Source organism: Panthera tigris, chromosome B3 (assembly GCF_018350195.1).
Source record: "Panthera tigris isolate Pti1 chromosome B3, P.tigris_Pti1_mat1.1, whole genome shotgun sequence".
Taxonomy (NCBI): Eukaryota; Metazoa; Chordata; class Mammalia; order Carnivora; family Felidae; genus Panthera; species Panthera tigris.
Genome location: NC_056665.1, coordinates 32,655,533 through 32,681,470, shown reverse-complemented (window position 1 = coordinate 32,681,470; position 25,938 = coordinate 32,655,533). Strand labels below are relative to the sequence as shown.

At 55.1% G+C, this 25,938-nt stretch overlaps 1 protein-coding gene across 1 annotated transcript in view; it reads right to left on the bottom strand.

The window, feature by feature from the left end:
* The window catches only part of HCN4 (hyperpolarization activated cyclic nucleotide gated potassium channel 4), a 42,616-nt gene extending 16,914 nt beyond the window's left edge, over positions 1 to 25,702 (bottom strand). The window contains exons 1-2 of the mRNA XM_042988433.1: positions 24,817 to 25,702; positions 693 to 1,116 (exon numbers count right to left, since the gene is read on the bottom strand). Of these exons, the coding sequence (XP_042844367.1) occupies positions 693 to 1,116; positions 24,817 to 25,604 (1,212 nt within the window). The 5' untranslated portion in view covers positions 25,605 to 25,702. The remainder of the gene's footprint in view (positions 1 to 692; positions 1,117 to 24,816) is intronic.
* Between the last annotated feature and the right edge of the window lie 236 nt (positions 25,703 to 25,938).

Sequence of the window (25,938 nt, the reverse complement as noted above, 5' to 3'; positions counted from 1 at the left end):
CCTCAACCCCACTGAGAGAAAAGCCACTTTCATGCAAATCCTCACCTCAGGGTCTGCTCCAGAAGAACTCCCAGGATACCTAATAGAGTTGCCTACAAAATTTGCACAAAAATCCAGATTTCTGCATCCCATGGTCAACCTATAGATCTAGCAACCCTGGGCCCTTTCTCACTTGGCAACAAGTGGCCAGAGCAGAGTAGAGGCAGACAGAAAATGTTTTCTTCAGTTTTCCCCAGTCTACCACACTCTCTACTGCCTTCAGCTGGCCCTTTTCACCCATTCGCGTTCCCTGCCTGGCCCCTGCCAGCTCATGAGTTTGCATTTCCTACAATATAGTCCAATGGTTAACAGTGCAGGCTTTGGAATCCAGGTTCATCAATTACTGATTCTGTGACTTGATATAAATCCCTTAAACTTTCTGCCTCTCGGTTTCCTTATGTAAAAAACGATGTACCTATATGATACTCTCTACAGTTGTTAGAGACTTCAATGGGATACTGCCTGTAAAGTGAGTTTTACAGTATCTAGCACATAAGAGGTCAAGAAATTACTACTATTTGTCCTCTCGGAGCAGATGTGCCTGCTACAATCTGACAGCCCAAATCCAACTATCTGAGATTACCTGGGGGCCCCTTACTCCCCCTGGGGGTAAGATACCCCTTCCCCCAAGATGTTTGGGTCTGACCACTCACCTCTTCCCACTGATGAATATATCGAATGAGGCGGGAGAGACGCAAGAGGCGCAGGAGGCTGAGGATCTTGGTGAAGCGGACAATGCGCAAGGCCCGGGCAGTCTTATAGACCTCTGAGTCAATGCGTGTCTCCACGATGAGGAAAATGTAGTCCACAGGGATGGACGAGATGAAATCTACCACGAACCAGCTTTTGAGGTACTTCATCTTAATCCGCTGCGGATCCAGGATGATCTCTGTGTTGTCCTCCACCACGATCCCTGTGCGGAAGTTGAGGACCAAGTCGATGAGGAAGAACGTGTCCGACACCACATTGAAGACGATCCAGGGTGTGGTGTTCTCATCCTTGAAGAAGGTGATGCCCACGGGAATGATGATTAGGTTTCCAACCATCAGCAGCAGCATGGTCAGGTCCCAATAAAATCTGCCCAGAGACACAGGGGTCAGTCGCCAGGAGGACAGACAGAATGAGTTACAGACTATGGGAGAAAACTCCAAGGGACAGCAAACATTGAAGAAGGAAGTCTCGGGAGGTTCTGAGTCACTGGGTGAGAAATGCACATGGGTACCAGGGGAAGATATGGAGATTGGCATAGAAAGGCTCTTCCTTCACTAAGGATACCCTCTGCCTGCCCCTCTGTCTGCTCCCCTGACCCCATCCCCACTCCCCAGTGGGATTCAGGCTGAAAAGCAAACCACAACGATGATGTCCAGAGAGAAGTGCAAAGCTATTTTAGCAGCAGGAGTAGCTCGCCCCACAACACCCCAGGCTCAGGCTTAGCTGCTCCATTCTCCCTGAGGGTCAGCTGTGGTCTGAGACAGGCTGGCAGGCAGACATGCTACAGACCGTGACCAGAGAGCAGGGGAGGTCCAGACACACAGCAAGTGTCTGGGTGGAAGGATGCTTGGGATCCAGTCCCAGCTCTGTCATTGACATGCTGTGTGACATCAAGCAGGTGGCCTCCCTGCTCTGGGCCCCATTTCTTCACTGTGCAATCAGGGATGGAGCCTCAATGCTTTGTTCTATAATTCTGAACTGGCCCTCACCCACACTGACTTTCTGGGGTCCCCCTTTAGGCTATTTCTTATTGCCAGAAAATGTCTGACCATCTCTCTTCTCAGAGGGTTGCATCCTAACACAGGGTTAGGGAAGGACAGTGAAATCTTCAAGGGCAGGAAGTGTTAATAAGGGGATTTCAGGTACCAGTGAGGTGCCACTCGATGCAATGGAGTGAGATCAGTGGGGGCTTTAGAGTATCATTTCTCCTAATGCGTCAAAGCAACTGCAAGTGTTTCCTGCGGGAGGTGGGGAGGGCCCCTCAGGGTGAAGCCACCTGGCTCATCAGGAGCCCCTTTGGAGTGTGCAGACAGCACAGATAGGCACAGACCCATGTCCAGAAGGTGTGATCAATCAATCCCAGGGACCCTGCCCGAGTACCAGCCACCCTAGGGCTGGCCCCAAGATCTAACACTTGCACTGCCCAGCTATTTCCCTCTGCTATTAATTTAGACAGTTACACGATGATAGATAAAGGTATTAAGTCAGGAAGAAATAAGCATGTTCTCCCCCAAGAGAAATAACCTTTGAGCCATCTTTAATTCTCAACTACACGAAAGCCAGGAGGGAGTGGGAGACAAAAAGACAAGCTTTCCTCAAGTCTTCAGAGGGTCCAAAGTGCTCCTGCCAGAAGAGTTCCAGGTTTGGAAAAATATTACTTCCCAGCAAAATGGTTCCTTTGCCAAATGCAAAATGGTGCTATGAGTCAAGGAGAGGGTAGGGCCTGCTTCACTAAAGGTGGGCAAGACAGCTGTCCCACAACACACAGCTTAGGGAAGCACAGCTTCTGGAAAGGCAGCTTTGGAGAGCTCTTTTGAAAGCCATGCCATTTAGGGCCTCAAGAAAAGACTTCAAGTCAGGAGCCTCTCAGGCTAAATATTCTCATTCTAAGGCTAGTGCCAAGAGGTCAACTTCAGCTCCTTCCTTGCTCTACAACCCACCACCCTTTCTCCAGCCCCAATACCCCTATGCCATCTAACCCAATCTATGACCCAAGAACCCACCCTAGTCATCACACCCACTACACAGAATACAGCACATCCTGCTAATGACTCGTGGGCCCCAAGAGAATGGTTTCAGCTTCTACGGGGTGTTCCTGAGCTGTGTATACTCTCTACACAGCCTCATGCATGTCATTCAAAGACAGCTGCAGATGCTCATTAGAAGCCACAAACAGGTATCCCCATTCACACACACAGTATGGAAACACCCCTATATACACATGGCCACCATTCCTTTTCATTTAATCTCTTGGAAAAAACAAAACAAAACAAAACAAAACAAAACAAAACAAAACAAAACAAAACAAAACAAAACTGGCATAGAGAGACTACTGAGGGCCTTGTGGCCCTCTGTACATAAAGCTAATAATACATCCAGGCTAGAAGAGTTTCTAAAATTAACAGAGCGGGCGCAAAGCGGCTGGGAGTGCTGACTCGGGCAGGCCTGCCACTCCAGCGGGTTTCTACACTTTTCCCAGCTCTAGTTCCCTCAATTACAGACCAAATTTGAGACAGTAATTAACAGGAGAATGTTTGCATTTAGTGGTCTTCATAAAACCAAATTACATGAGGGAAAAACAACCATTTCCTTGCATTCTGACTAATTATTTCAATCGTGAGTTTCCAGATGCTAAGGGATATTTCTGGTGCCTGATCTGGGCTGGGGTCGGAATACTGGAGCATTCCTCCCCACAAGCCACTATCCTGAAGCATCACAGAACTACCCAAAAGGCAGCATAATATAGTGGGAAGAAAGGCTTTCAGAGCCAGCCAACCTGGGTTCAATTCCTGGTTCCATCATTTACTAGCAAGTCACTTAATCTCTCCATGCTTCAGTTTCCTTGTCTGCTCAAGAGGATAATAACAGTACCAAACTGGCAGAATTGTTGTAAGAATGAAATGAATTGATGTTTGTAAAATGCTCTGGCCTATGCCTATCTGTATCACTAAATGAGGCAACAAATTCACAGGAAAGAGGTGAGGGAGGTGAGGGAGGTGAGGGAGGAAGATGAAATCTTCCAAGGAAGAGCCAAAGCAAAGCATCTACTTGGGGGTGGGGGTCGAAGGGAGCTTAGAATGATTCTGGGAGAATCCAGGAGTGGAAGTCAAGGACCACAATATTCTGCGAACGGTCAGACAACAGAACCAATCTACCTTGGCAGACAGATGCCCTGACCTCAGGGAGCTCATGGTCCAGTCAGACAGAGCACAAGGCTTAGTTAGAAGACAAGTTGAGCAATGATGTAAGAAACCATCCCAGGCAGCAGACCATGCAGCTGAGAAGGTGAACTTCTGGTGGCCCAGAAGGGCGAGGCCAGAAAGTGTTCCTGGAGGAGCTGGTCTTTGGAACCTGTCCTTGGCCTCGGAGACGACCTCTCCTTACTCTTGCAAGATGATTCCACAGACATCCAAAAGCAGGGCTGGACGAGGTGTGAGGAAATGGTTCAGCACCACGGACAGCTCCCAGCACACGCGAGCCCCATTCTGTTGGTCCAGCCAGGGGCAGTTTGCAACAGCCTCCCCACTGCATCCTCTGCTCCCTGGGCCCCTCTTCTTGCCAACCCCAGTGATTAGAAGCATCTCAAGTGATTCCTTAATGTCCCTGGGCTTTTTTACGGGGGCTCCTTAGTGACCGAATTCATAAAGCCTCCAAAACATTTTACATGTATCAATCGCTTGCTTTGTGCTTTCCATGCATTACTTCATTTAATCCACACCAGCACTGAGGTGGCTCTTAACATCTGTATTTTGCAGATGATGACACTGAGGCTCAGAGAGAAATATCTACCTAAGACCACACAGCTAGTGAGGAAAAGAACGAGATTCAGAGAGGTCTGGGGGACTTGAGAGCCTGACTGCTTAGGATTTTAGGCACCTCAATGGGATGCAGGGAGGGAACAAGTCTTACTGGCATCTCTGCATCACACTAGGGAGGTAGCCTATCACAGCAGGTGTGGTCCTCTCTTGTAGACAAGAGAGGAGAAGAGATATGGTGACAGATGGTGACTACACTTATAGTGGTGAGCACTGAATAATGTATAGAATTGTTGAATCACTGTGTTCTACACCTGAAAGGAATATAACATTGCATGTCTGCTAAACCTCAATAAGAAAATTTTAAAAAGAGGCAGAAGAGAGACTTGTGAAGAGGTTTTGAGGAGACCCATCCTCCTGATGTCAGAGCCCTCTGAGGTGCTTCCTAGGTGGGGGAAGTAGCACACCTTTCAAATATTAAAAGCACCTTGATCATCAGCAACCAGGTACAGTTGTGTGAATCTGTAAAAGGGGAAAACTAAGGTCCATGGAGGAACAGTAACATTTCCAAAACCTTGAGCTCGATGCCCCCTATTTCCCTAGCACCTCACTGCCCCTGGAGTCATGCATAATTAAATTCCACAATCCAGGGTACACACTCCATGGTAGCGTGTGGCAAGCCCTGGCAGGGAAGTCATGGACAGCCAGACTCAGACATGCTGGAGTTGGCAGATGCCTGCACTAGAGGCCTTGTTCTCTCCAAAGCCAGAGGACCCTCCCGTATCCCAGTGTTCTCAAAGATAAAAGGAAGCCCTGGCCAGCAACACACCTCACCGCGGTTTCAGCCCCATGATCCCAGGCCTGTCCTCCCTCATTCCTGGACCTTCCTTCCCACCTGGCCATCCAAGCAGGCAGGTGGCCTCTCAGCAGGCGGATGTGGCCCGAAGGCCAGCTTTGGAGGAGGTCTCATGTGCAGAAGGAACGGGGGATGGCAAAAAGCCAAGCAGCCCTTTTACACTGACACCTGGAGCATTTCATCATTTGGTCTGAGAGGAAGGTGATGGTCTCAAGGGAGCCGAGGGAAGCGAAGATAGGAGGCTCCTGATCCTGAACGCAGAGACTCAAGGACCAGACCAAGAGCCCTCTTCTTTCCTAGAGGCTGAGAGGAGTGAAGGGTAATAAAATGGGAGCAGGAGAAGTAGAAGCCGAACAGGGATGGCCTCCTTCAGCCTCCTCTTGCCCACATATGCCCATGCTTGCCCGTGAACACATATGCTCATGCACACAAATGCACGCACATGCACACACATGCACATACCTGCACACGTGCACATGCACACACCCACCCCTGAATACATTTTTGTACACGTTTCATCTATGTGCTCCTGTTAATTTTTCCCTCGTACACACGTTTGCATACATTCCCTGGGACTCCTGCCAGCTGGAAGAAAGAGTGTCAGCGTTTTGCCCATTACATTCTTTTCCATCCTTCAGGATTCATCTGAAGGGCTACTTCTTCCAGGCTTCTCCAACCTCTCACTGATGGAGCCTCAGCCCAGCCTGAGCCCTGGCTTTGGACCTCCTAGAACGCTGCATCTCCCTGAGGGCAAGGGCCTTGTCCCAGACAATGCTGACTGCAGGCCAGGGTCCCCATGCTCTCTCCCCGGTGAGTGGCACACCCAGGGCCCCATCTTCTACCCCCTCCCTCTGTGTAGACACCTCTCCTAGCGCCAGGCCTGCATTCCCACCTGCCACCTAGAGGGCCCGCTGGCTCCTGCACCCAAGTCCAAGGCTGAACTCAGCATCTTCCTCCTCAGAACTAAATGGTACAGTCAGCATTTCAATCACCTGGGCTTAAAACCACAAAGCTGTCCTCAGCTGCTTTCTCTTTCCCGCAGGCCCCATATGCAGTGACAAGTCTTGTCCAGCTTCCTCTACGATGGCTTCTGGATCTGTCCCTGACTGCTCTGTTCTAGATCAGTTCCTCACTGCTCCTCACCTGGACCCATGTCCCTGCTGCCTACCTGGATCTAGCCTCCACACTCTTTCCTTCCAACTCACGTGATCTCTGGGTTATCTTCCCAAATATTATGATTACATCACTCCTTGCAAGCTTGAGCAGACTCCCACAACTACAGAAGAAAGTTGAAGCTCCAAGATCTGGCCTCGCCTGTGCCCTACTTCTGCTTCCTTCCCAGTAGCCACCGGACACCCGACCCCTGGCTCTATCGCCATCCACATTCTCACTTCCCCTTCTCCTGAGAACCACTCCAGCCTCCTGAACCCCCAGCTTGTGAAATCCCTTCCCTGTTTGACTGCCTCCTCCTCCGGGAAGTTTGTGTAGCCATGCTGTGTGCCTGGGAGCAGCTGTCGCATCCTGCCCCTTTCAGCAGGCTCTCCTCTCTGCCTCCCAACAAATCACAGAAACCAGAAATCCGGGAGTCCTCGTGTCTGAGACAGGGATGGCAGCGGGAGACCCCTTGGGTTCCCAAGCCATCCCTTGGTGTTCCAGGCCCAGCACAGACGACTGCCCCACGTGACAGTGAAGACAACGAAACTGGAGGGAGCCAGGGGCCAGTGTTTTTTGGAGACTTATTATTTGCCAGGCACTCATCTGAATACCTTATATGGATTATCTTTTTAATCCTCATAAAAACTCCGCGAGGGAGATACTAGGATTGTGCCTATTTTACAGATGAGGAGACTAAGGCACAAGTTGAGAAGTTTGCTATAGATGGTGCGTCAAGAATTGAAGCCCGAAGAGCCTGCCTCCAGAATCCCACTTTTAACTACTCTACAGAAATATCAATCTGGCTCGTAGTATTTTCCTCTCTCCCAAACTCTGTACCTCCTTCTGCTTCTCCTCCCCTCACTGAACTTGTCTCCTGTGCTCTCTTCACCTGCATCCTCCACCTCTTTACTTCCTGACCCCTCCGGCGCTTCCCTTAAACAAGCCTTGGCTGTGTCCTAAGGACGTCACTCTCCCAGGGCCACACACCTCAGCGTCGGGGGTGGGGTCGGCATCCTCCCCGCTCCACGAAGTGCCACTTCCTGCCGGCGCTGGAATGTTTTCAAGATCTTGAGAGCATCCTGTCATTTTCTGGCCATCCTGCCAACATCCATCTGCCACCCTCGGGGACCCTGGCAGTGCTGACACTTGGTTCACAACCTCCCATTCCACTCCAAACCCTGCCATCGCCCTGGGTGACTTCTACTCCGTATATCAACCCAAACGCCCAGCTCCTCGGTGGCTTGGTGCCCTGACTCTAATGACCACACATCAGTCACCCGCTCCTGCAGTGTGGGATGGACCATGTCACCGTCCCCAGTTCTTCCATCTCTCGCCCCAACCCCCTTTCCCTCCAGCTCTCCTAGCCAGTCATGCTAAGTCTATTCCTTAGTGTCTGTCCCAGGAACCGTGAGTCACAGAACCCTCTGCCCCCTCTCCTCCCCTGAGACATACTGGTCCAGCTCATCCACCTTTCTCGCCCAGTCCTCCTGGCACCCACTTCACAAGGTCACACCCTGGCTCGGGACCACCATTCACCCTTTTCGTGCTTCACGAAACTGCAGAAAACCCCACCACCTCAGACCCGTCCTACTAAATATTTAAGCACCTCGGCTCCTGTGCCTCACTTTCCTCATCAAGGCTTCCATACTCGGCCGGCCTTCCCCTCCACCAGCCCAGCCCGCCAGGAGACCCTAGGAAACACCCGCCACCCTGCTCCTCCAGCAGCCATTTCAAATCACCTCCTCTCCTCAAAGCTCTGAAACTACTTTTCCGCCCATCTCAGCAGAGAACACCGTCTTCTGCTTCTTAGAGAAAAGAGAAGCCACCAGAACGTCCCCTTTCTCTTTCTGCCGCCAGACCCCTACCCTGCTTGCCTCTCCCTCATCCACCTCCCTCCTCCGGTCCCAAAGGCTTCGGTGACTCCTCCACCTGCCTCTTGACACCCATCCCCTCCCCCTCCCCAGGGACGCTGACCCATAGGTTACCCCTCCCTTGTCTGTATCTTCGGTCTCCCTCTCTACCCATCGCTTCCCATCAGCTTGTTCTCTTAAGCTCCCTTCATTAAAAAAAGTAAAATGGAACCACTCCGGATCCCCGCTGCCTTATCTCTTCTCCCCTCAGAAATGAGCCTCCTGGAAGAGGCGCCTCTCCCTCACTTCCCACACTCCTGTCGGCCCCCCAGACCAAAGCACTGGGTGCTTCGCGGTCGGTTCCTCGCTGACCCTTGCTGCAGGTCACTCTGCGGAGGCCGCTCGCCCCGCTGGGCCTTCTCCCTTTTCTCGGCCTCTCTTTATCCTTCCCCTGAAGGGGCTCCTCTTCCTCTGCAAGACCTTTAAGTGCTTTTGTTCCTCTGGGCCCCGGCCCCTCCTCTCTCTACACGCCGTCCCAGGGTGACCTCACCAACTCCCAAGGCCTCCGTTGTTCGGCCTCTCTCTAAAGCTCCACACCCACGTGTTCGCCTGCCAACCACCCCTTTAAACCTGCATGTTGTGCAGGAACCTCATTCTTGCCACATCCAGGCATGAGGAAACAGCTTCCTCCAAACCCTTGTGCTCCCAGCGCGTGTTCCTCCAGCCATCCAAACGCTCGGTCTAGAAACCTGGGAGACACCCTCCATCTCCCTCACCCACCGACCACCCACTCAGAGAGTCTCAGCAGCACACCACCTGGCCTATCCCGTGGCTCCTTAACTGGGCTCCTGGGCGCTGGGTGGGGCCCACATCCCGCCACCAATCCACTCTCCATGTGTTGCCAAGCCCAGAGGCCTTCTGCGCTCCCAGCTAAACCAAGTTCCTCACCGTTGCCCCCCGGGGCCATCCTGATCTGGACTCTGCCTCCTCCCCGAGTCTCATGACCCTTCCTCCTCTCGTCGCTCTGCTCCAGACATACCAGCAGCTTTCAGTGCCCCATGTACACTACGCCTCCTGTCCTCTAGGGCTTGCCTACACACTGGCGTCTGCCTGGGTCTCTCCTCCCCGCCCCTGCCCACCCCAGGCTCCTTGGCTCAGAGGCGTCATTTCTTTGTATCCTAGGAAATCTGGTTATGTGCCCCTTGCGTGTGTTGCCCTAGCATAGTGTTTATCACACCACGATGAAATGGTGTGTGTTTTCATCTCGTGGTCTATGCGCCTCTCGGAACTTGGCACAGGGCGTTCAGGGCCTTTTGCATGGTAGGTCCTGACGAATGTGTGAATGGATAGGTGAATGAATGAACGAACGCATGCCTTGGGGAACAAAGCTGAGTGACAGGTGGCCCAGCAGAAGCTGCGTGAAATGGCAGCTCACTGAGACCCATGAGGCTTTCACAGGGCCTCGGATGATCGGGGTGGAACTTATCCTGTCCAAACCCCGAAGACTCCAAGACTCCCAGGAACATCCATCAGAGAATGGCTCCCCTACCTGGTGCTGAAAACCATGGTGGAAAATTCACAGAGAAGGAAGGGCAGAGTTGAGGGGGCAAGGAGGACTAGGTGAATGAGAGGCCAGGAGACGCATGCGGGTTGGGGTTTCTGACAGAACGGGATGACAGGAGGAGCTGGTGGGGGGACACAGTGGCTTCAACGTAGGCATGACTATTTCCAGCCTGACCAGCGCAGGCGGCTGGTAGTCGAACACCCCCTCATTAAGGGCATGGCCTCTCATGAGGATTTTAAGGATTCTCCCTCCTCCCCAAATAGGCCTAGCACAGAGATCCAGGAGGTGGGGGTGGGCAAGGGGAGGGGGCGAAGGGCAAGAGCAGCAAGGAGGCTTCTCCTAGGATCTTCTCCTAGGATCCCCCTGTGTTGCCCCCACCTTGCAGATCCAGCATGAGTCTTCTGTCCTCAGCCCCGCCACATGCTCCCCGAGAGCAGAAACGATTGCTCTTCCTTTTCTGAGATGTGAACACAGAGCTGGCCCTTGGGGGTGGGTGGTGGGGCGAGGGGGGCAGTGGCCTCTCAGTAAAACTGTCTTATCGCTAAAGAGATGGGTGGCTGTTGCCAGTTGGGGGGGGGGGGGAGAGACTGCCAAAAATAAAAATGAAAAAACTACCCTAAAATGTTAACGCTGATCACTGCTACGTGGTGGGATTATGAGTGATTTTGTTTTCTCCATCACACCTTTCTATATTTCCTACATTCTGTTCTATTTCTAGATTCTTTATTTTCTTAAAAGTGGGCAAATACTCCCTTTATGATCAAAACTCAAGCCTGCCTTTAGCCGATGACCATGCCCCATGCTGGGAGGAGTCCCCTCGCGTGTGTCAGGAGACAGACACACTGGGTCCCCGGGGGGAAACTCTTAGGCAGCCAGAGTAAACACGCAGGAAATGTGTTAGCAAGACGGGGAGGTCAGGATGAGCAGATTTTTTGGAGGAGGGCAGTGATGAAGGAGGGAGGGAGGCCATTTGAAGGGCAGGTGTGATAGGCAAAGGAGACCACGTGCCCGCCCACAGCACACACGTGGGCACGCACACAGGCGAGCTGGCTTCCTTGTCTTCTCTCCCTCCCAACCTTAAAAACTGGATCTTCAACCAATCCTTCCCTGCTCCCCACCCCGTCCAGGCTCCTGTTCGTCATTCTCTGAGGCGGTGCAGCCCAGCTCCCTCACCACCCCACCCCTACTGGAAGAAGCTGCCAGCAGCCTGTCTGGGGGTTGGGCGGGGTGCTCCCTGCCTGTGCCCCTGGGCTGGCATTGTAGACTCTCCCTCTCCCTCAGGCTGGAACTCCGCCATCCGGCAACCAACCAGGGCCAGGCTGGGCCCACAGGTCTGGCGTCTGAGGGCATAAACCCCCATTCTCACCGCCCACTCTTTTGACCAACCACCCTGACTTGGGGGTCTCCCCCCTGTAAAAGATGAATTGCTCCCTTCCTCCCACCAGCCTCTGGCCACTAGGGCTCTATTTTTAACCCACCTCAAACCCTCTGACTCAGAATCACAGGGCTCCCAGGTAGCTGTTCCCTCAGCCGGCAGCCTGGGGCTGCCTCCAAAACAGATTCGGCACCAAGGGCATCTGGTGCTTGGTTTATGGGTGGCTAGCTGGGATTTGGGCGCATTTTTATTTTCTAATTTTTCTATGTGACTTGAGGAACAAAATTTGTTTTTGTTTTTGAAGTCCCAAAGAAGACCCATTCCCCCGTCTCTTTGCGCAGTCCCTCCCTGTCCTGGGGCTGAGGCCCTAGCCTTTCAGCATACAGCGAGGCCTAGACTCCGCTATTCCCCAAGCAGAGGTGAGCTGAGGGCTGTAACTGATGGAATCTTCCCCTTCTGTGATCTTTCAATCATACAGCACAGTGCTTCACAAACCTTAATATGCACACAAATCACCTGGGGCTTTCACCAAGACACAGACTGGGATGTACTAGGTATGGGGTGGGGGCTGAAATCGGCATTGCTGATAGGCTCTCTAGTGACACCGAGGCGGCTGATCCAGGGACTACACCAAGGAGCCAGGCTATAGCATATGGTAGGGAGGTCAGGCATTCTAGTGTTTAAATACCTGGCTGTGTGGCCTTGAAAAGATCACTTAACTTCTCTGAGCCTGTTTTCTCATGTGCACAATGAGAACGTTAATCCCACCTCACAGGATTCTGGGAGAATTCAGTGAGATATTCATAATCTGCTACACAGTGTAAATACTCAGCACATGCAGGCTGTTACCATCACCATTATTATTCTTGTGACCACTAACATGCAGGTCCTGGCCTGAGGGCTATGGGGATACTGACGTGTGTGGACTGGTCCCACCATAAGGAGCCCTCAGTGTGGTGGATGGACAGACCCACCCCACACGGGAGCTGATGATCCGGACCAGTTCCATGGGCAGATGAGGCCATAAGCCGGCGGGGGCGGGTAGTGAGGGGATTGTCTGGCTGGGGATAGCTGGAGGGGAAATTCAGCCAGGCTTGAGACAGGGACAGAGAAACAGGGAGCAGCACGGCCTGCTGGGCACTAAAGCCCCACACAGGACATGGCCCGAGTGTGTCCACTGGTCAGGAAGGTCAGCGTTGTGGTTACGGGAAGGCGGTTTACGCTGCACAGCAGAAGGAATCTAGGCCAGGGGCACACGAGTCTTCGGTTCTAGTCCCCTCTCCATCTCTCACTTGCTGTGTTCCCCGAACAAGTCCCTGCCTCTCATAATCCTTTTCTCAGTTTCCCCACTAATGAGAGAGGATGGAACCAGCCGATCTCTGAAGACTCGCCAACTCCATGCATCTCTGCAGTGCAGAGGCTAGAGGCCAGCCAAGGGCAGCTGGCCAGATGGAGAGCTCGCTGAGAGAGAAGTGTAAACCGTAGAGAACTCTGACACCCCGTCCCCCAACCCAACACTGGTCTGCAGAGAAGACGGGGGCCACCCGAAAGCCAGACTGAGAAGCCATGAAGTTTGCAGAGGAAGAAAGTTCCTCCAGGCAAGGGATTGTGGCTGCACCTCCTCAAAGACACAACTGAGCACGGGCCCCACCATAAGGAATACCAAGATATCAGCCCATCGCTCCTCCGATGGGCTCACACTTCTTCTGGAGACCCTCAGTCTGTGCATGCACAGATACGCTAATGTAAGAGGAAGCACACATAGACACACACATGTGTACAGCAGGGGTCATCTACGCTCTAGCGCTCTGAGCTGCCACGATGCTGTGTGCCTTCAGGCTAGCGGCCTAACCTCTCTGAGCTTCACCCAGCTCACAAGACCATTTGGGGAAAAATGGGGAGGGAACTAGCAGTTGGAGAACTTACCCGCCCAGCTGACAGGAAACAAAGAAGGCTCAAGCACAGCTGTCCCCTCTCAGGAGAATGGAACAAAAATAGCGTACTGCTGTGGAGTAGCACGTGAACTCAACCTCGGGGGAACTCAGGTAGGGGCGCTCACCTGCTCCTGAGCGAGGGAGCGCCAGTGTGAAGGGGGAAATGAGATGGATTCAGGGCAGAAGTGGTGCTCCGGTGACAGATGAAGCTAACAAGGACAAGGACGCCACGGGAGGGCTGCCCCACAGAAAGTAGCTAAATATTGACTCTGGGAGGGTCTACATGGCCCCCTTCTCACTGGGATGGGGGTTCCCTGGAGGCACCTGGGCTCTTGAGAACATGAGCCAGATGGGACTCCGCTGCCTTCCATCTAGGAAAACACAGTGTGACAAGGACACAGAGTGAGGGCCATGTTCCCTGGGGTCCCGCCAGCCTCCGGGTTTTACGATTCTGATTGCTAACAGAAGAAAAGGTAACGACTCCCCGCAGAGGGGCCTATCATAAATGGGCTCAGATGGCGGGCTGGGGAGCAGGCATTTCACCCCCAGGCTCTGGGGAGCACCAGAGGGCTGAGACAGACGAAGTGCACTCAGAGAGCTGCAGACTGCTTGCGCGGAGAGGGCCTTAGGGGTGCCCAGCTCACTGGCTCCTAAAGTGACAGAAGTAGAATCATCTGGGTGCTCCCCACAATTCTACCCACGCCGGCCCCACACAGGGAGGCCCAGGCATCCGTAATTGCATACAGCTCCCAGGGGTCTCTTCAGCCTGCCGATTTCAGCTCTGGGGTCTTGGGAAAACCCAACCCCTCTCTGGAAGCATTTTCAGATGAGGAAAGGCAGGCGCAGGGAGGTGAGGCCTCGGCTCAGTCCTCACAGCTGGACGGGGCAGAGCAGAGCATTCACTGGTCTCTTATGATGGGGGGAGGTCTGAGGTGGGGGGCTCGGCTTGTCCCCAGAAGCTGTGGAGCAACACAGAGGGATGAGGACTCCTCAGAGCCTCTGGGACAGGATGAACAGCTTGTCGCATCTCCTTCCCCTGCCAGTTCCAAAGCCGAAGGTGCTGCTGGCCTGCCCCGAGGACCCCTCCAGTCACAGCTGTCTACTACGACCTGTGCTCTCCACGGATCCTCACATCTGAACTCCTCCGAGGCCAGGTCTGAGCTTCCAGGAGGGGAAGACTGGCCCCCAGGAGAGATGGCTGGAGGAGAGGGGGGTGGGGTTTGCCTAGGGAACAAGAAAGCCTGCTCTCCACTCCCACAGGGGCCATGGTCTAATGGCGGAGCTCAGCAGACCACACGGATGCCACACAACATACTAGGGAGCCTCCGGCCTGGCCCCCAGCACTGAGGGCTAGCAGAGCCTCTGCAGAAAGAGCCCCGTGTGTAAGGAATTCCCACGTCCCCAGGAGCCAGGGGCTGCACAACTCCAGGATCAGGCCCCGATAGGCCTCGGTGGAGTCTCCAGAAAGCGGGAGGGAGGTTCTCATCAGCTCTACTCATCAGCTGTGCTGTCCCTGCCCTGCTGGCTCAATTTGTACTAATGGGGTCAGGATTACGGGTTCAATACCTATTTGGGCAATTAGCTTTGCTCTCTTCTCAGCCTCACACGGAGGCCTGACCCTGGACACTGAGACAGGAAAGGACTTTGCTGAGGTCATACAGCGGAACAGGAAGGGGGTCAGGAGGCCAAACTCAGCGTGGAAGGGGTGGGCAGTTATAAGTCGGGAAAGCTCAGGATGAGAGGATCTGGGGGCTCCAGGGTGGGCCAGCCCCGATGCTGCACACACAGGCCCTAGCTGTGGAGTCTTCCCGGCTAGACCATGTTTCTTCTAAAAGCTGCTGGTGGCCCTGTAGGCTTGTCTTTCCTGTCCCTGCAGAAAAGAACAAGCACCTCGTATCCTCTGACAGACTATATAGGTGGGAGAAACCCCTGGCTGCCTTTGGCGATGAGTGGCCGGGGACACACGTTAATCATTGACAGGGGCTGCTCCAGCTTGCAACAGGGAACTGCAGGGTAATTACTTCTGGGCTCCAGGCCACACGCTCAGTGACATTAATGCGGTGGCAACACCTGCCTTCCAGGCTGAGTACAGCAGGGAAACAGGGTCTTCTCAGAGGTTGTGCAGCTGGGGCCAGGAGAGCCGCCTGGGCCACAAGAACCCAGACGGTCCAGAGGGACGCACATACGCGTGCAAACATATGCACACATACTCAGCATCAGGGGCAAGGCCCAGGGCAGTGGGGTCACAGTCCTGAAGGGTGAAGGGCAGAGCTTAATGAGTACAGGTCCGAAAAGGCAGATTTGGGGGCACCTGGGTGGCAACTTGGGCTCAGGTTATGATCTCGCAGTTCGTGAGTTCGAGGCCCACATCTGGTGAGCTCGAGCCGCGCTTGGGGCTAGGCACTGACAGTGCAGAGCCTGTGTGGGATTCTCTCTCGCTCCCTCTCTCTCTGCCCTTTGCTCACTCGCACTCTCTCCCTCCTCTCAAATAAATAAATAAATCTTAAAAAAAAAAAGGCAGATTTTGAGTGACCTGCTCTTAGTGCTTGCCAACACCCACCCCAGCCCCTTAGCTCCATCTCCCAGAAACCTACTTACAAGAAAGTGTGCTGAATGGTTCTCTCTTTCCTTCAAATCAGCTCAGATCTGCTTCCTCCAGGAAGCCTTCCCTGACCATCAATCCATAGTGATCTACCCTAAGAGGCGCTGAAATCCTGTTCTCTTCTTTGCCAGGTAGGTAGTGACCCCCATCCACCATAGTGGGTGAAAGCGGTCTTGGGATGGAGCATCTGGTCTCTGAGGGGGCGTGACCCCCCCATCCCCCTCCACCTTAAGCTTGCCCCCCACCAGGCCCAGAAGACAGCGTATTAGCCAGCCCCATGTTATGCATTAATGTCTGAAAGCCTCTTCACGTAGACATAACACGTCCACCCACACAGATAAATGCTTAGACAGACACAAAATCATCAGCAGCCAATTATCAGGCCCCCACAGCTGCCGTGAGCAGACCCGGAGGCCCCGCTGCTGGTTCCACAGTTTGTGGAGCGGGGAGTGCGGTGGCTCATCGGGAGCCCCTCCGTCAAGCTGCCACACGCCTCTGCCCAGCCCCGAGCACGGCTGTGCTGGAGCCCCGAGCCGGCTGCCTGGCTGGGAAGACAGACACCGGCCCCAAACAATGCAGGAGCAGAGTGGGGCGGGGAGCCGTCACGTGTGAGATTTGGTGGCTCCGGCGTCGGCAGCAGTGGCACTGTTGTTTATTTATAATTTGTACTTTACCTCCCAGAGAGGACCGGAGGCAGCTGGCTCAGATGCTAAGGGGTGTAGGCGCTCAGGGAGCCTGAGAAAGGGGAAGGGCACAAGGTGGGCTGGGCCACACGCCCACCTTGCCCAAGCCCTGGACGCCTCAGCAAGGTACTGGCGTTGGTTCTGGGACTCTGTTGGAGGGCTCCAGTTCCTGACCTCAGACCAAGGCCTTATCTTGGTCTCAGGCTGAGCCCTGAGCCTGGTCACAGCGTGGGCCCAGACCGTGGCCTCAGAACCTCCACCCTGGACACACACTGAGTCCTAAACCAGGGCTCCGCTTCCTCACTTCTCTGGAGGATGTGACCACCAGACCACGTGACCACCTATTTCTCTGGTGGAGAGAACACAGATGCCACTGACCACTCGTCCCCTTCCCCTAGGAACCCTAATCGCCCCTATTGAAGAAAGGTGCATCAACAGCATCTGGCTATGGTGCCAAAATCCCAACGGCCTCCACACCAGTCAGGATCCTGGTCCAGCATCCCCAGGGGCGGAGCAGCCCCAGCGTGGGGAGTCAGGGCAAGCATGTCTCAGTCTGAAGTTGCTGATATGGAAAGACTCCCTTCTCACTGGATAAGCTTAAATTAAAAAGGGACTCTGAAAATACCCATGATCTCAAAATTCAGGCATGGAGCTGGGGCAAGCAGAAAAAGCTCCAGTGAGAAGACCATTCAGGACCTCTGGCTGGGGTCTAGGGGTGGACTGTGGAACTTTATGATCTTTGCAGCCAGATGTTACATAACCCACTTGGGTTCTGGTTTCATCTCTGACGTGGATTTATTCTGTGACCCTGGGCCAGTGGCTTCCCCTCTCTAGTCCTCTGCTCCCCTTTTATTTTAAGTTTTTCATATTATTAGAGACAGAATGCGTGAGCGGGGGAAGGGGCAGCAGGAAAGAGAGAGAGAATCCTAAGCACCCTCCACACTCAGTGCGCAGGCCGACCCAGGGCTCTACCCCACGACCCTGGGATCCTCACCTAAGCCGCAGTCAAGAGTCGGATGCTCATCCGACTGAGCCACCAAGGCACCTCTCTGCTCCCCTTTTATAAAATAAAGGCTTTCGACCAGGAGCTTGCTAAGGCCTGTCCAGATCTGGTATTCTGAGGCCTGTTAAATTTCCCATGCCAGCGCAGCCCCATCTCCTACAGCCCCTCTTCACCGATAATGTGTGGTCAAACATTGTCTCCTGTTTTTATTCTCAGGAGAATGTTTTCTTGAACTACTTTTGTAGTCCAGCTTTTTAAAGCTAACAAAAAGAGAAGAAGAAGGAGACAAAGAGGGAGGAAGGAAGGAAGGAAGGAAAGAAGGAAGGGAGGGAGGAAGGAAGAAAGGAAAGAAGGAAAGAAGGAAGAAAGGAAGGAAGGGAGGAAGGAAGGAAGGAAGGAAAGAAGGAAGAAAGGAAGGAAAGAAGGAAGGAAGGAAGGAAGGAAGGAAGGAAGGAAGGAAGGAAGGAAGGAAGGAAAGAAGGAAGAAAGGAAGGAAGGGAGGAAGGAAGAAAGGAAAGAAGGAAGAAAGGAAGGAAGGAGACTCAGTTTCTTTATCTGGAAACTGGGGGTAATAGAACCTATTGTTCAGGCCACTGTGAAGAGTAAATAAAATATGAGACATAAAAGCTTCTAACAGTTTGGTACATGGTACAGATAGTTCACAAATGGTAGCTATTGATCTGTGAATCCACCTGGCTTTAGTTGGTTTGAATCTAGGGTTGTAAACTCAGAAGCCTACAGGGGTCAGGTAGCTAAACGTGCATAAATGACACGACTGGGACCTTAGGGACAGTGGGCAACTGAAGAGCAAAAGTCACACTAAAGGGGGCAGCCTCTTGTCTGCTCCAGCTGCCTGCTATGGTGTGGGACGTGGGGCCAGAACTGCCAGAGCTCTCCAGAGCTCTCTTCTGTTCAGAAGCCCGAAAGCCAAATTTTTATGTTACATCTTTCCATTTTAAAACACTGTCTCTGAGTTGTTATGACACACCATGATGCCCAAACAGAACACATCTGGGCTCTGTATTTGGTCCCTGGGATGCTGCTTAGCAACTTCTCGTCTAAGTACTGCTGTCACATCTTGAGTACCTTTGGTGACGGGGTACTCTCCACCTCTTTGTGCTGCTTCCTCCCCAATTCTGGACAGGTGCCGAGGATTAAGAGTGTCTTTGAGTGGCCTCCTAGGCTTTGGGATCACAGATCTCCAGGGCCCTGGCAATGCTTTCCCAGTAAAGCCTGGCTGGCAGAGAACATCCTCTCCAAAGCCAAGGCAATGCCCCTGCCCTCCCCATGGCCTGCTCTGGCTGACGAACGTGGATTCTTCAACATCCCCTGGGCCCAAGCAGGACCGCCTGGCCGGCCTTAGTAGCCCTTCTATTAATTAGCAACTGGCAGTGGCAGCTTTGTCAGAGCCCTTGAGCCAAGGGGTGTATGTGCTGGAGCTGGCCGCCTCCTTGGTTGAACGACAAGCCCCTCCTCCCCGCCAGAGCGACCGGGGCTGCACCTTCTACTCTGGGTGAATTCCCCCATGATGGCCAGTGTTGTGACAGGGGCCGCTCAGGCTGTGAGGACACTGCCAGCTCTGTCATCAGTATGTAGACTTGTGCCTGCCAGGGTGGGAGGGGGCAGAGAGAAGTGACAAGTCCCACCCACCAGGGAGGCTGCTAGGCATGGCGTGGGGCAGTGGACGGGGCATTAAGATTCAGACAAGGCCCCTCCACCACAATCTCAAGGCACCAAGGCAGCCGCTGTTACTGGATGTCTCTTTCTCTTCCTGGGCAGCCACTGCCAGAGCCATCTCACACTGACCCTCTTACCCTGACACCTCTGGACTCTCTCACTGACATCTGTCCCTTCCCAGAAACCTCCCTGCAGCACAGCAGTCACTGCACTCCCTGTCCCTGCTCCTCCAGCCGGGCCCGTTCCTCTGGCCTTTGAATGGGAGAGAAGGCACCCAGGCAAGGGGACAGGATGGATTCATAAGGGTCCTCTGACCACCTGGCCTGCCCCTGTTCCTCCCATCCCAACAACCAGCATCCAGGGCCAGCAGGGTCCAAGCCGCAGTGCAGGCGGGGAGGCGGGTCTGTGAATCCAGCTCTCCCAGGCTTGCGGCTGACCTCTGTGGCGGAGGGCTGCTCAACCCAGTTCACAGAATTCACCCTGCTGTGCTCAGTGCTAGAGGCCAACTGGAGAAGACAGAGTCTCTGCCCTCAGGGAACTCAGTCAGGGAGCGTGGGACGAGCATAGAATATACACCCAATCTGAACCCCGGTCCTACAAGCTTGGCTCTGGGCCGGGCACCAGCAGCATAGCATCACCTGAGCACTTATCAGAAACACAGAATGTCAGACCCCACCCTATTTCTGACCTAATGAGTCCGAATCTATAGTTTAATAAGATGCCCAGGTGAGCTGGATGCCATGGCGATGTGAGAAACACTGCATTGGAACAAACACAGAGCTCCATCCAAATGCCCGGGGGTGTGTCAGGCAGGGACAGACGGATGATGGTGGCCGTGGCGGCCTGAGAGGACATCCCAGAAGACCCAGGGGCCCTACAGCGTGGGAGAGGAGGGCAGAGGGACAAGCAGACAGGCAGGCAGACATCCCAGCCCTGTGTCAGGCAGGCCACCTGACAGCCCAAAGCGTCACAGCTCACAGAAGCTAAGGGAACAAGCAGGGGCAGGGCTGGGCAGGGGAGCAGCCCCCAGCCTCATCACATGGTAGTCAGCCCACGGACTGAAGTCTTGCAAGGGGAGAACCTGGAGCCCAGCCCTCCCCGCCCAGACGGTGCAAGGGGCCTGGCCCCATGGGCCTTCTGCGCACCTCGCCTCCGGGGAGCACCTCAGCCCCGAGCTGGGTGCTGGCTTTTGCCACCAGCCCAGCCTCATCAGGTCGAACACGTCCTCATCCCTGGAGAATCCCGCTGCCCACGGTGCCAGCTGACAGCACCGCCCAGGCAGCTCACCTTGGAATTCCCCTCTGCACCAAGGCGCCCTTCCCCCTCCCCTGGCGCCGCAAGGCCTGCAGCTCTTTTCGGCCTGGCTCTCTACCCTACAACACATGGAGGGAACACCTATATTCCTATGGTCCCGTTAGCAGGAGCAGCATTCTTGCGCAATGGCCTCCAGCAAGGCCCACCCAGGAGGGACCCCAGAACCCCCACCCCCATCCTACCCAGGGCCAGGCCGCTCCCTCCTTCCTCCTCACCACCTCCTATGCAAATAGTCCTGCCCAGGGTTGGAGGGGAGAGGGATGGGCGTGGGACTGAGGAAACAGAAAAGTAACTAGTCCCCAGAGTGCCTCCTTCAGGCATCTGACTCTGCTCCATTTTCATTTCCATCCCGCCAGCAGTGGGAGGCCCAGGCCTCAGGCTACAGAGGGCCCCAGGGAAGGCTAGCTCTAAGAGGCTGGCACTTGCCCCTGCCAGACCAGGACTCTTTCTGGGATGGTCTAGATAGAGTGGGGTTCACAACCTACATGGTTTTCAAGTTAGGGAGTCCACAGACCCCAGAAATTGAGCGTCATATTGTGTCTGGATACATGTGCCTTTTTCTCAGTAGAGACCCTATAGTTTCCAGCAGGTTCTCACTTAGGTCTCTGACATAGGTTCAGAACCACTGGTCTGAGCCAAGGATAGAGGCCCATCTGGTCCACTCAGGACTGAGGGAAGGAGGCAGTGAGAGCGGGGGCAGCGTGGCTCAAAGCAGCATCACTGGGCTCTGACAGCACACTGGAGCTGCTTACGTCGAAAGGGTGATCACAGTTGTACGAGTCCTGTCTGACACGAGCAACAAGATTCCCATTTCTCTAGGTGGGAAAACTGAGGCTCAGAAAAAGCTCACAACCCAAGCAGGGCCCCATAGCAGACAGGGCTGGGCAGGTGATAGGAGGTGGGCAATGGCAGTGCCTGGGGCCAGGGACCAGCACAAGAATTCAGTCTGAGGCCACCTTTGGGACTTATCAGGGCACTGGCCCAGGTTCCATGACTTCAGAGCCCAGCTGTTTCTGCTCCAAGGAAAGGACCTTTTAGGGCCCTTCCCTTCCTTACTTTTCCCTTCCTCACAGCCTCAGAAGGCTCAGGCTAGAAGAGGGAAGGGCAGAGGGCTGACAAGAGCCAAGCTTCTCCACTCTCAAGGCCAAACTGGAGTTTGGGGCACAGGAGTAGCTCCAGAACAGACACCCCACAGAGGGACTTCTGCGCCAGCCCACATGTCTACCCACACAGCCCCAAGACATCTGCACAGACAGACACCTAGGCGTACACACCCCCAGGCAGACCTCCCCCTGGGCCTGACACTTAAAAGCCCAACAGGCTTCTGGGTCACCACTCCTTTCCTCTCTCTTTGAAAACACACTGTTTTATTTGTTTCGGGTTTGCACTGCCAAGCCCGGGTCCCAGGACATGGCTCACATGGAAGGGAGGACCCATCCAGGATCCAAGAGTCCAACAAAACCTTAATTAGCAGTTTCAAAAGGCGACTGGGGAAGGGGAGGCCAGACAAACCCACAGAACCTGGAGGAGCCATGGAGTAGCTGGGGTCATGGTAAAGAAAATCACAGGAAGCCAAGAAAAGCCGAGTGTTAATCATGGCCCGGGTTCTGCAGGTCCCTCAGAGCACAGTCTACTCCAGCCCTTGGAAGAGGCACCCAACCTTCCTCCCCCAGGAATGGGAGATGCCGGAAGCAGCCCATGACAGTGAGCCCTGAACTCCAAACCACAAACTCAATCTATCATGGTTTGCTGGCGATTCTTTATTAAACCAATTCTGCTGGATCAATGCTTCCTGCCCGTCAAAATGATGAATAAATCCTCAACTGGCCTGAGCAATGCTTGCAGAAGCTCTTGTGAAGGCTGAGCTAGGCAGTGGGGATTGGCTCTATATAGAAGCCCAAGCAAAGCCAGTGGCTGAAACTCAAAGGACTGAGGCTTGGGGTGCTGAGGGTGGGGGTGACACTAGTTTGGTGGGTTTCCTAAGCTCAGAAAACTTAGCCAGGCCCTTGCCTCTTTGACCTTGTGTAGATGAGACCAGCTATTTTGGCCTAGAGGTATGACCACGGCTCCTCCAGATGCACAGAGACGGTCTTTCTTGGATTTCTTTTCTTACACTCCACCCAGCCCCAGACAGCTACAAGGCTGCGCACAGAGATGTGTGCTTCCGGCTACCGGTCCCTGTTGCTTGTTGCACAAACCCAGATTCAAAGCCCAGTCTGACCCTTATCCTGTCGCCCATTTATCAATCGCGCAGCATCCACCCTTCCCTACCCCCACCCCCACCACCCCTGCTCCGCCATGTCCTGGGCAGCCTGCAGTTAGTGAGAGATTCTGCAGTAGGGGGACTGCAGACAGAACATGCCAAGATGGGCAGAGTAAGATCAGGAAGGCGGCGGGGAACTTCCCATTGATGCAAACAACCCAGCTCTTCACCATCCAGGGTAAGGAAGGTCCAGTTCCCAGAAGGTGCTCAATCAAAGCCTATGCTCTACAGAGGTCAGGCACGCCTGGGGCTTCCCCCTTGCACTCCCACATCCCAGGTGATGAGAACCTTGAACAGAGACTCTCAGACACGGAAGACAGTGAGGAAATGAACAAGGGGAGGGAAGGCCCCTCAACAATCTCAAGCGGTTGATATTGGCACAGCCCACCTGCTACCACCTCCCAGAAGTTCAGAGGGAGGAGCAGAAACCCAGGACAACCAGAGGGTGCAGGAAATACAACCCCTACCCACTCCTCCCTAGCTCAGGCTGGGATCCTTCAGTCCCAGTACTGAGCAGAGGGAAGGCCACACTTTAGGAACCTGGCCCTGGGAACCAGCTACAGTTCCTGATGGTCTCTGTTCACTCAACTTGAAGACTATGCCTGTCTGTTTAGCCTGTCCTCTGGCCTCCCACACCCTCTAGAATGGGAACCTTGGGTATTAGGGTTAGGAAGAACAGTCCCTCAAAAAAAGAAAGGCGGGGGGGCTCTGTTCACCACTATTTTAAGCCATCGAGTGTTGCCTGACTGGTCACTCCCAGCACGAGAAATCTCTCTCATTGGATGGAAAATGGCTTTGCTCTCATTACAAACCTGGCTTCCCTGGAGTTTGCAAAGAGGGCTCTGGGTTGGCAAAATGCTCATTTATATTGGCAGGCAAGCAGGGTAGGCAGGGAAGGGAGCTAAATAGGGGGCAGGGCTCAGAGAGAGAGAGAGAGAGAGAGAGAATAAATTAGACCCAGTTTTATATGGTGAATGTTTTCAGACCCTCACTTCTGTCCTATGTATCAGGAAAACTCAGGGGGGAGGGGGCACTGGGGGACCTTAAGATCTTGACTGGGATAGGGGGGCATCCCTTATTTCAACTTTAGAGGCAATCACCAATCTCCTGTTTTGCAGATACCCCCACAGGCTCCAAGTGGTATCTACTCGGTCAGTGGCATCTGACTCAGGTGATGGAGGAGGGGGCAGGGTCCTTTTCCCTGACTGGCAGTTACACCATGTGTTTGGGGACCCATGACTGAACCATGAGAGTCCTAGTAGCTGCTGGAGCTTGGACTGGGGTGACAATGGGGCACAGGATGAGCCTGGGGTTACAGGACAGCTGCTTGTCAGTCAGGACACCAGGCATCTTCTCTGACCACTATGAGCAAGGTCATTCTGTCCTGCCAGTCTGGATGCCAGGTGCCCAGGGTGCCTGCTGCTGGCCCACCACTTGGCATGAGGGTCTGGGCCCAGGGTTAAGGTGGGCATGGTGGGCTTTTATCCTGGACTTGAGGCCCCAGTGACCTCACTCCTCCAGGGGCCTAGCTCTCCCTCCCCAGCTGCAGCTTCCCAAGGCACAAGAAGGAGATCCTAATGCTTGGGGTCAGTACCCAAGGAGCTGGCCCCTCTGCCAAGAGGTCTGTTTCTCTTCGTGGCCCTGCTCTTCAGGCTGAATGACCTGGAACTGCCTCTAGGATGGCCACCCTGACTCTGCAGCCCAGAACAGGGAGGTGGGATGTGTGGCTTAAAGTGGCAGAGCCATATCCTGGCTGCCGGCAGGGCTAGGCCAGGCTCAGAACACCTTTTTAGCCTGCCTCTAGTGTGGCCTAGACCCCAAGAGGGTGAGGACTGGAGCCCGGAACAGAGAAGAAAGTTCCCAGCGCGGTGCAGGAGGAGGTCTGGGGGTGTCTTGGTGCCTAGAGGCGCCCCACTTCTCTCGGAGCTCCCCGCGCGAAGAAGGAAAGTTAACTCTGGCTGAGAGGCAGGGCTGAGAGAGGAAGCATGCCTGCCACCGCTTCAGGGAACCCATAGGATCGCCTTGGCCTCCTTACCTGAAGTCGCTGTAGGGGTGGATAATCCAAAATCCGGCCGACTTCACCCTCTCCTGCTCGCGCTCCACGGCTTTCTGGCTGCCAAACATCCTCAGGGAGAATTTGTTGACCCCGGGCTGGAGCATTGCCCCGAACTGGCGCTGCATGAAGCCGGCCTGGCCCAGGCGCACCTCGGCCTCGGGGAGGATCTGGTCGCCGGCGGCCGCGCCTCCCTCCACTTTGATAGCAGTGTCCACCGAGGGCTGCTCGCAGGAGGCGGAGGCCGGCTGCGGCTGCTGCTGGGGCGGCGGCGGCGAGGCTGCGGGCTGCGCCGAGGCGCCGGGGCGCTCGGGCTCTGCCGCCAGGCCCGGGGGCGTCCTGTCCTCACCGGGGGACGCGTCGCCCTCGGCGATGAGCCGCCGCTCCTCCGCGGAGTCATGCAGGTGCCCGTGACTGCTGCCGCCCCCTGCTCCGGAGCCGCCGCCGCCGCCCCGGCTGCCCAGCGAGGCCAGGCTCCCGCGGAAGCGCCTGCAGTCGCCGTTGGTGCTGGACTTGCCCGAGCCGCGGGCCGGCCCCTCGCCGTCCGCCGCCCCGAGGGCCGCGCCCCGGGGCTCCGTGCCGCCCGCGGCCGCCGAGGGTGAGGGTGAGGGCAGCGGCCGCAGCCGGATGCTCCTGCGGCTGGGGTCCTGGCGGCCCCCAGCCCCCTCCTCCTCGGCGTCCTCTTCCTCGTCCATGATCCACGCCTTGGCCCCCACCTGCTGCGGAAGGCTGTAGAGCCGCTTGCGCATGGACGGCGGCAGCTTGTCCATGGCGCCAGGGGCCGGGGCCCGGCCGGGGCAGGGGCGCGGGTGCGGCGCCGCCGACCCGCTCCAGGTCCGCCCGCCGGTCGGTCCGCCAGCGGGGACGCGTTCTCCGCCGCCTGCTCCGGACCGCCTTAGGCGCCCATGCTCGGGGAGGCTGGGTGCCGCGGGGAGGCTCCCAGTCCCGCTCCGGGTCCCCCGGCTCGCAGCGCTGCGCCTCCTCCCGGGCCGGGCTGGGCGCGGGGACCCTGCGCTCCCTCCCTCCCTCCCTCCCGCGTTCGGGGGCGCGGCGCGCGGCCCGGCTCCAGGCGCCCCGCCCCCGCGGGGAACAATGGGCGCGGGT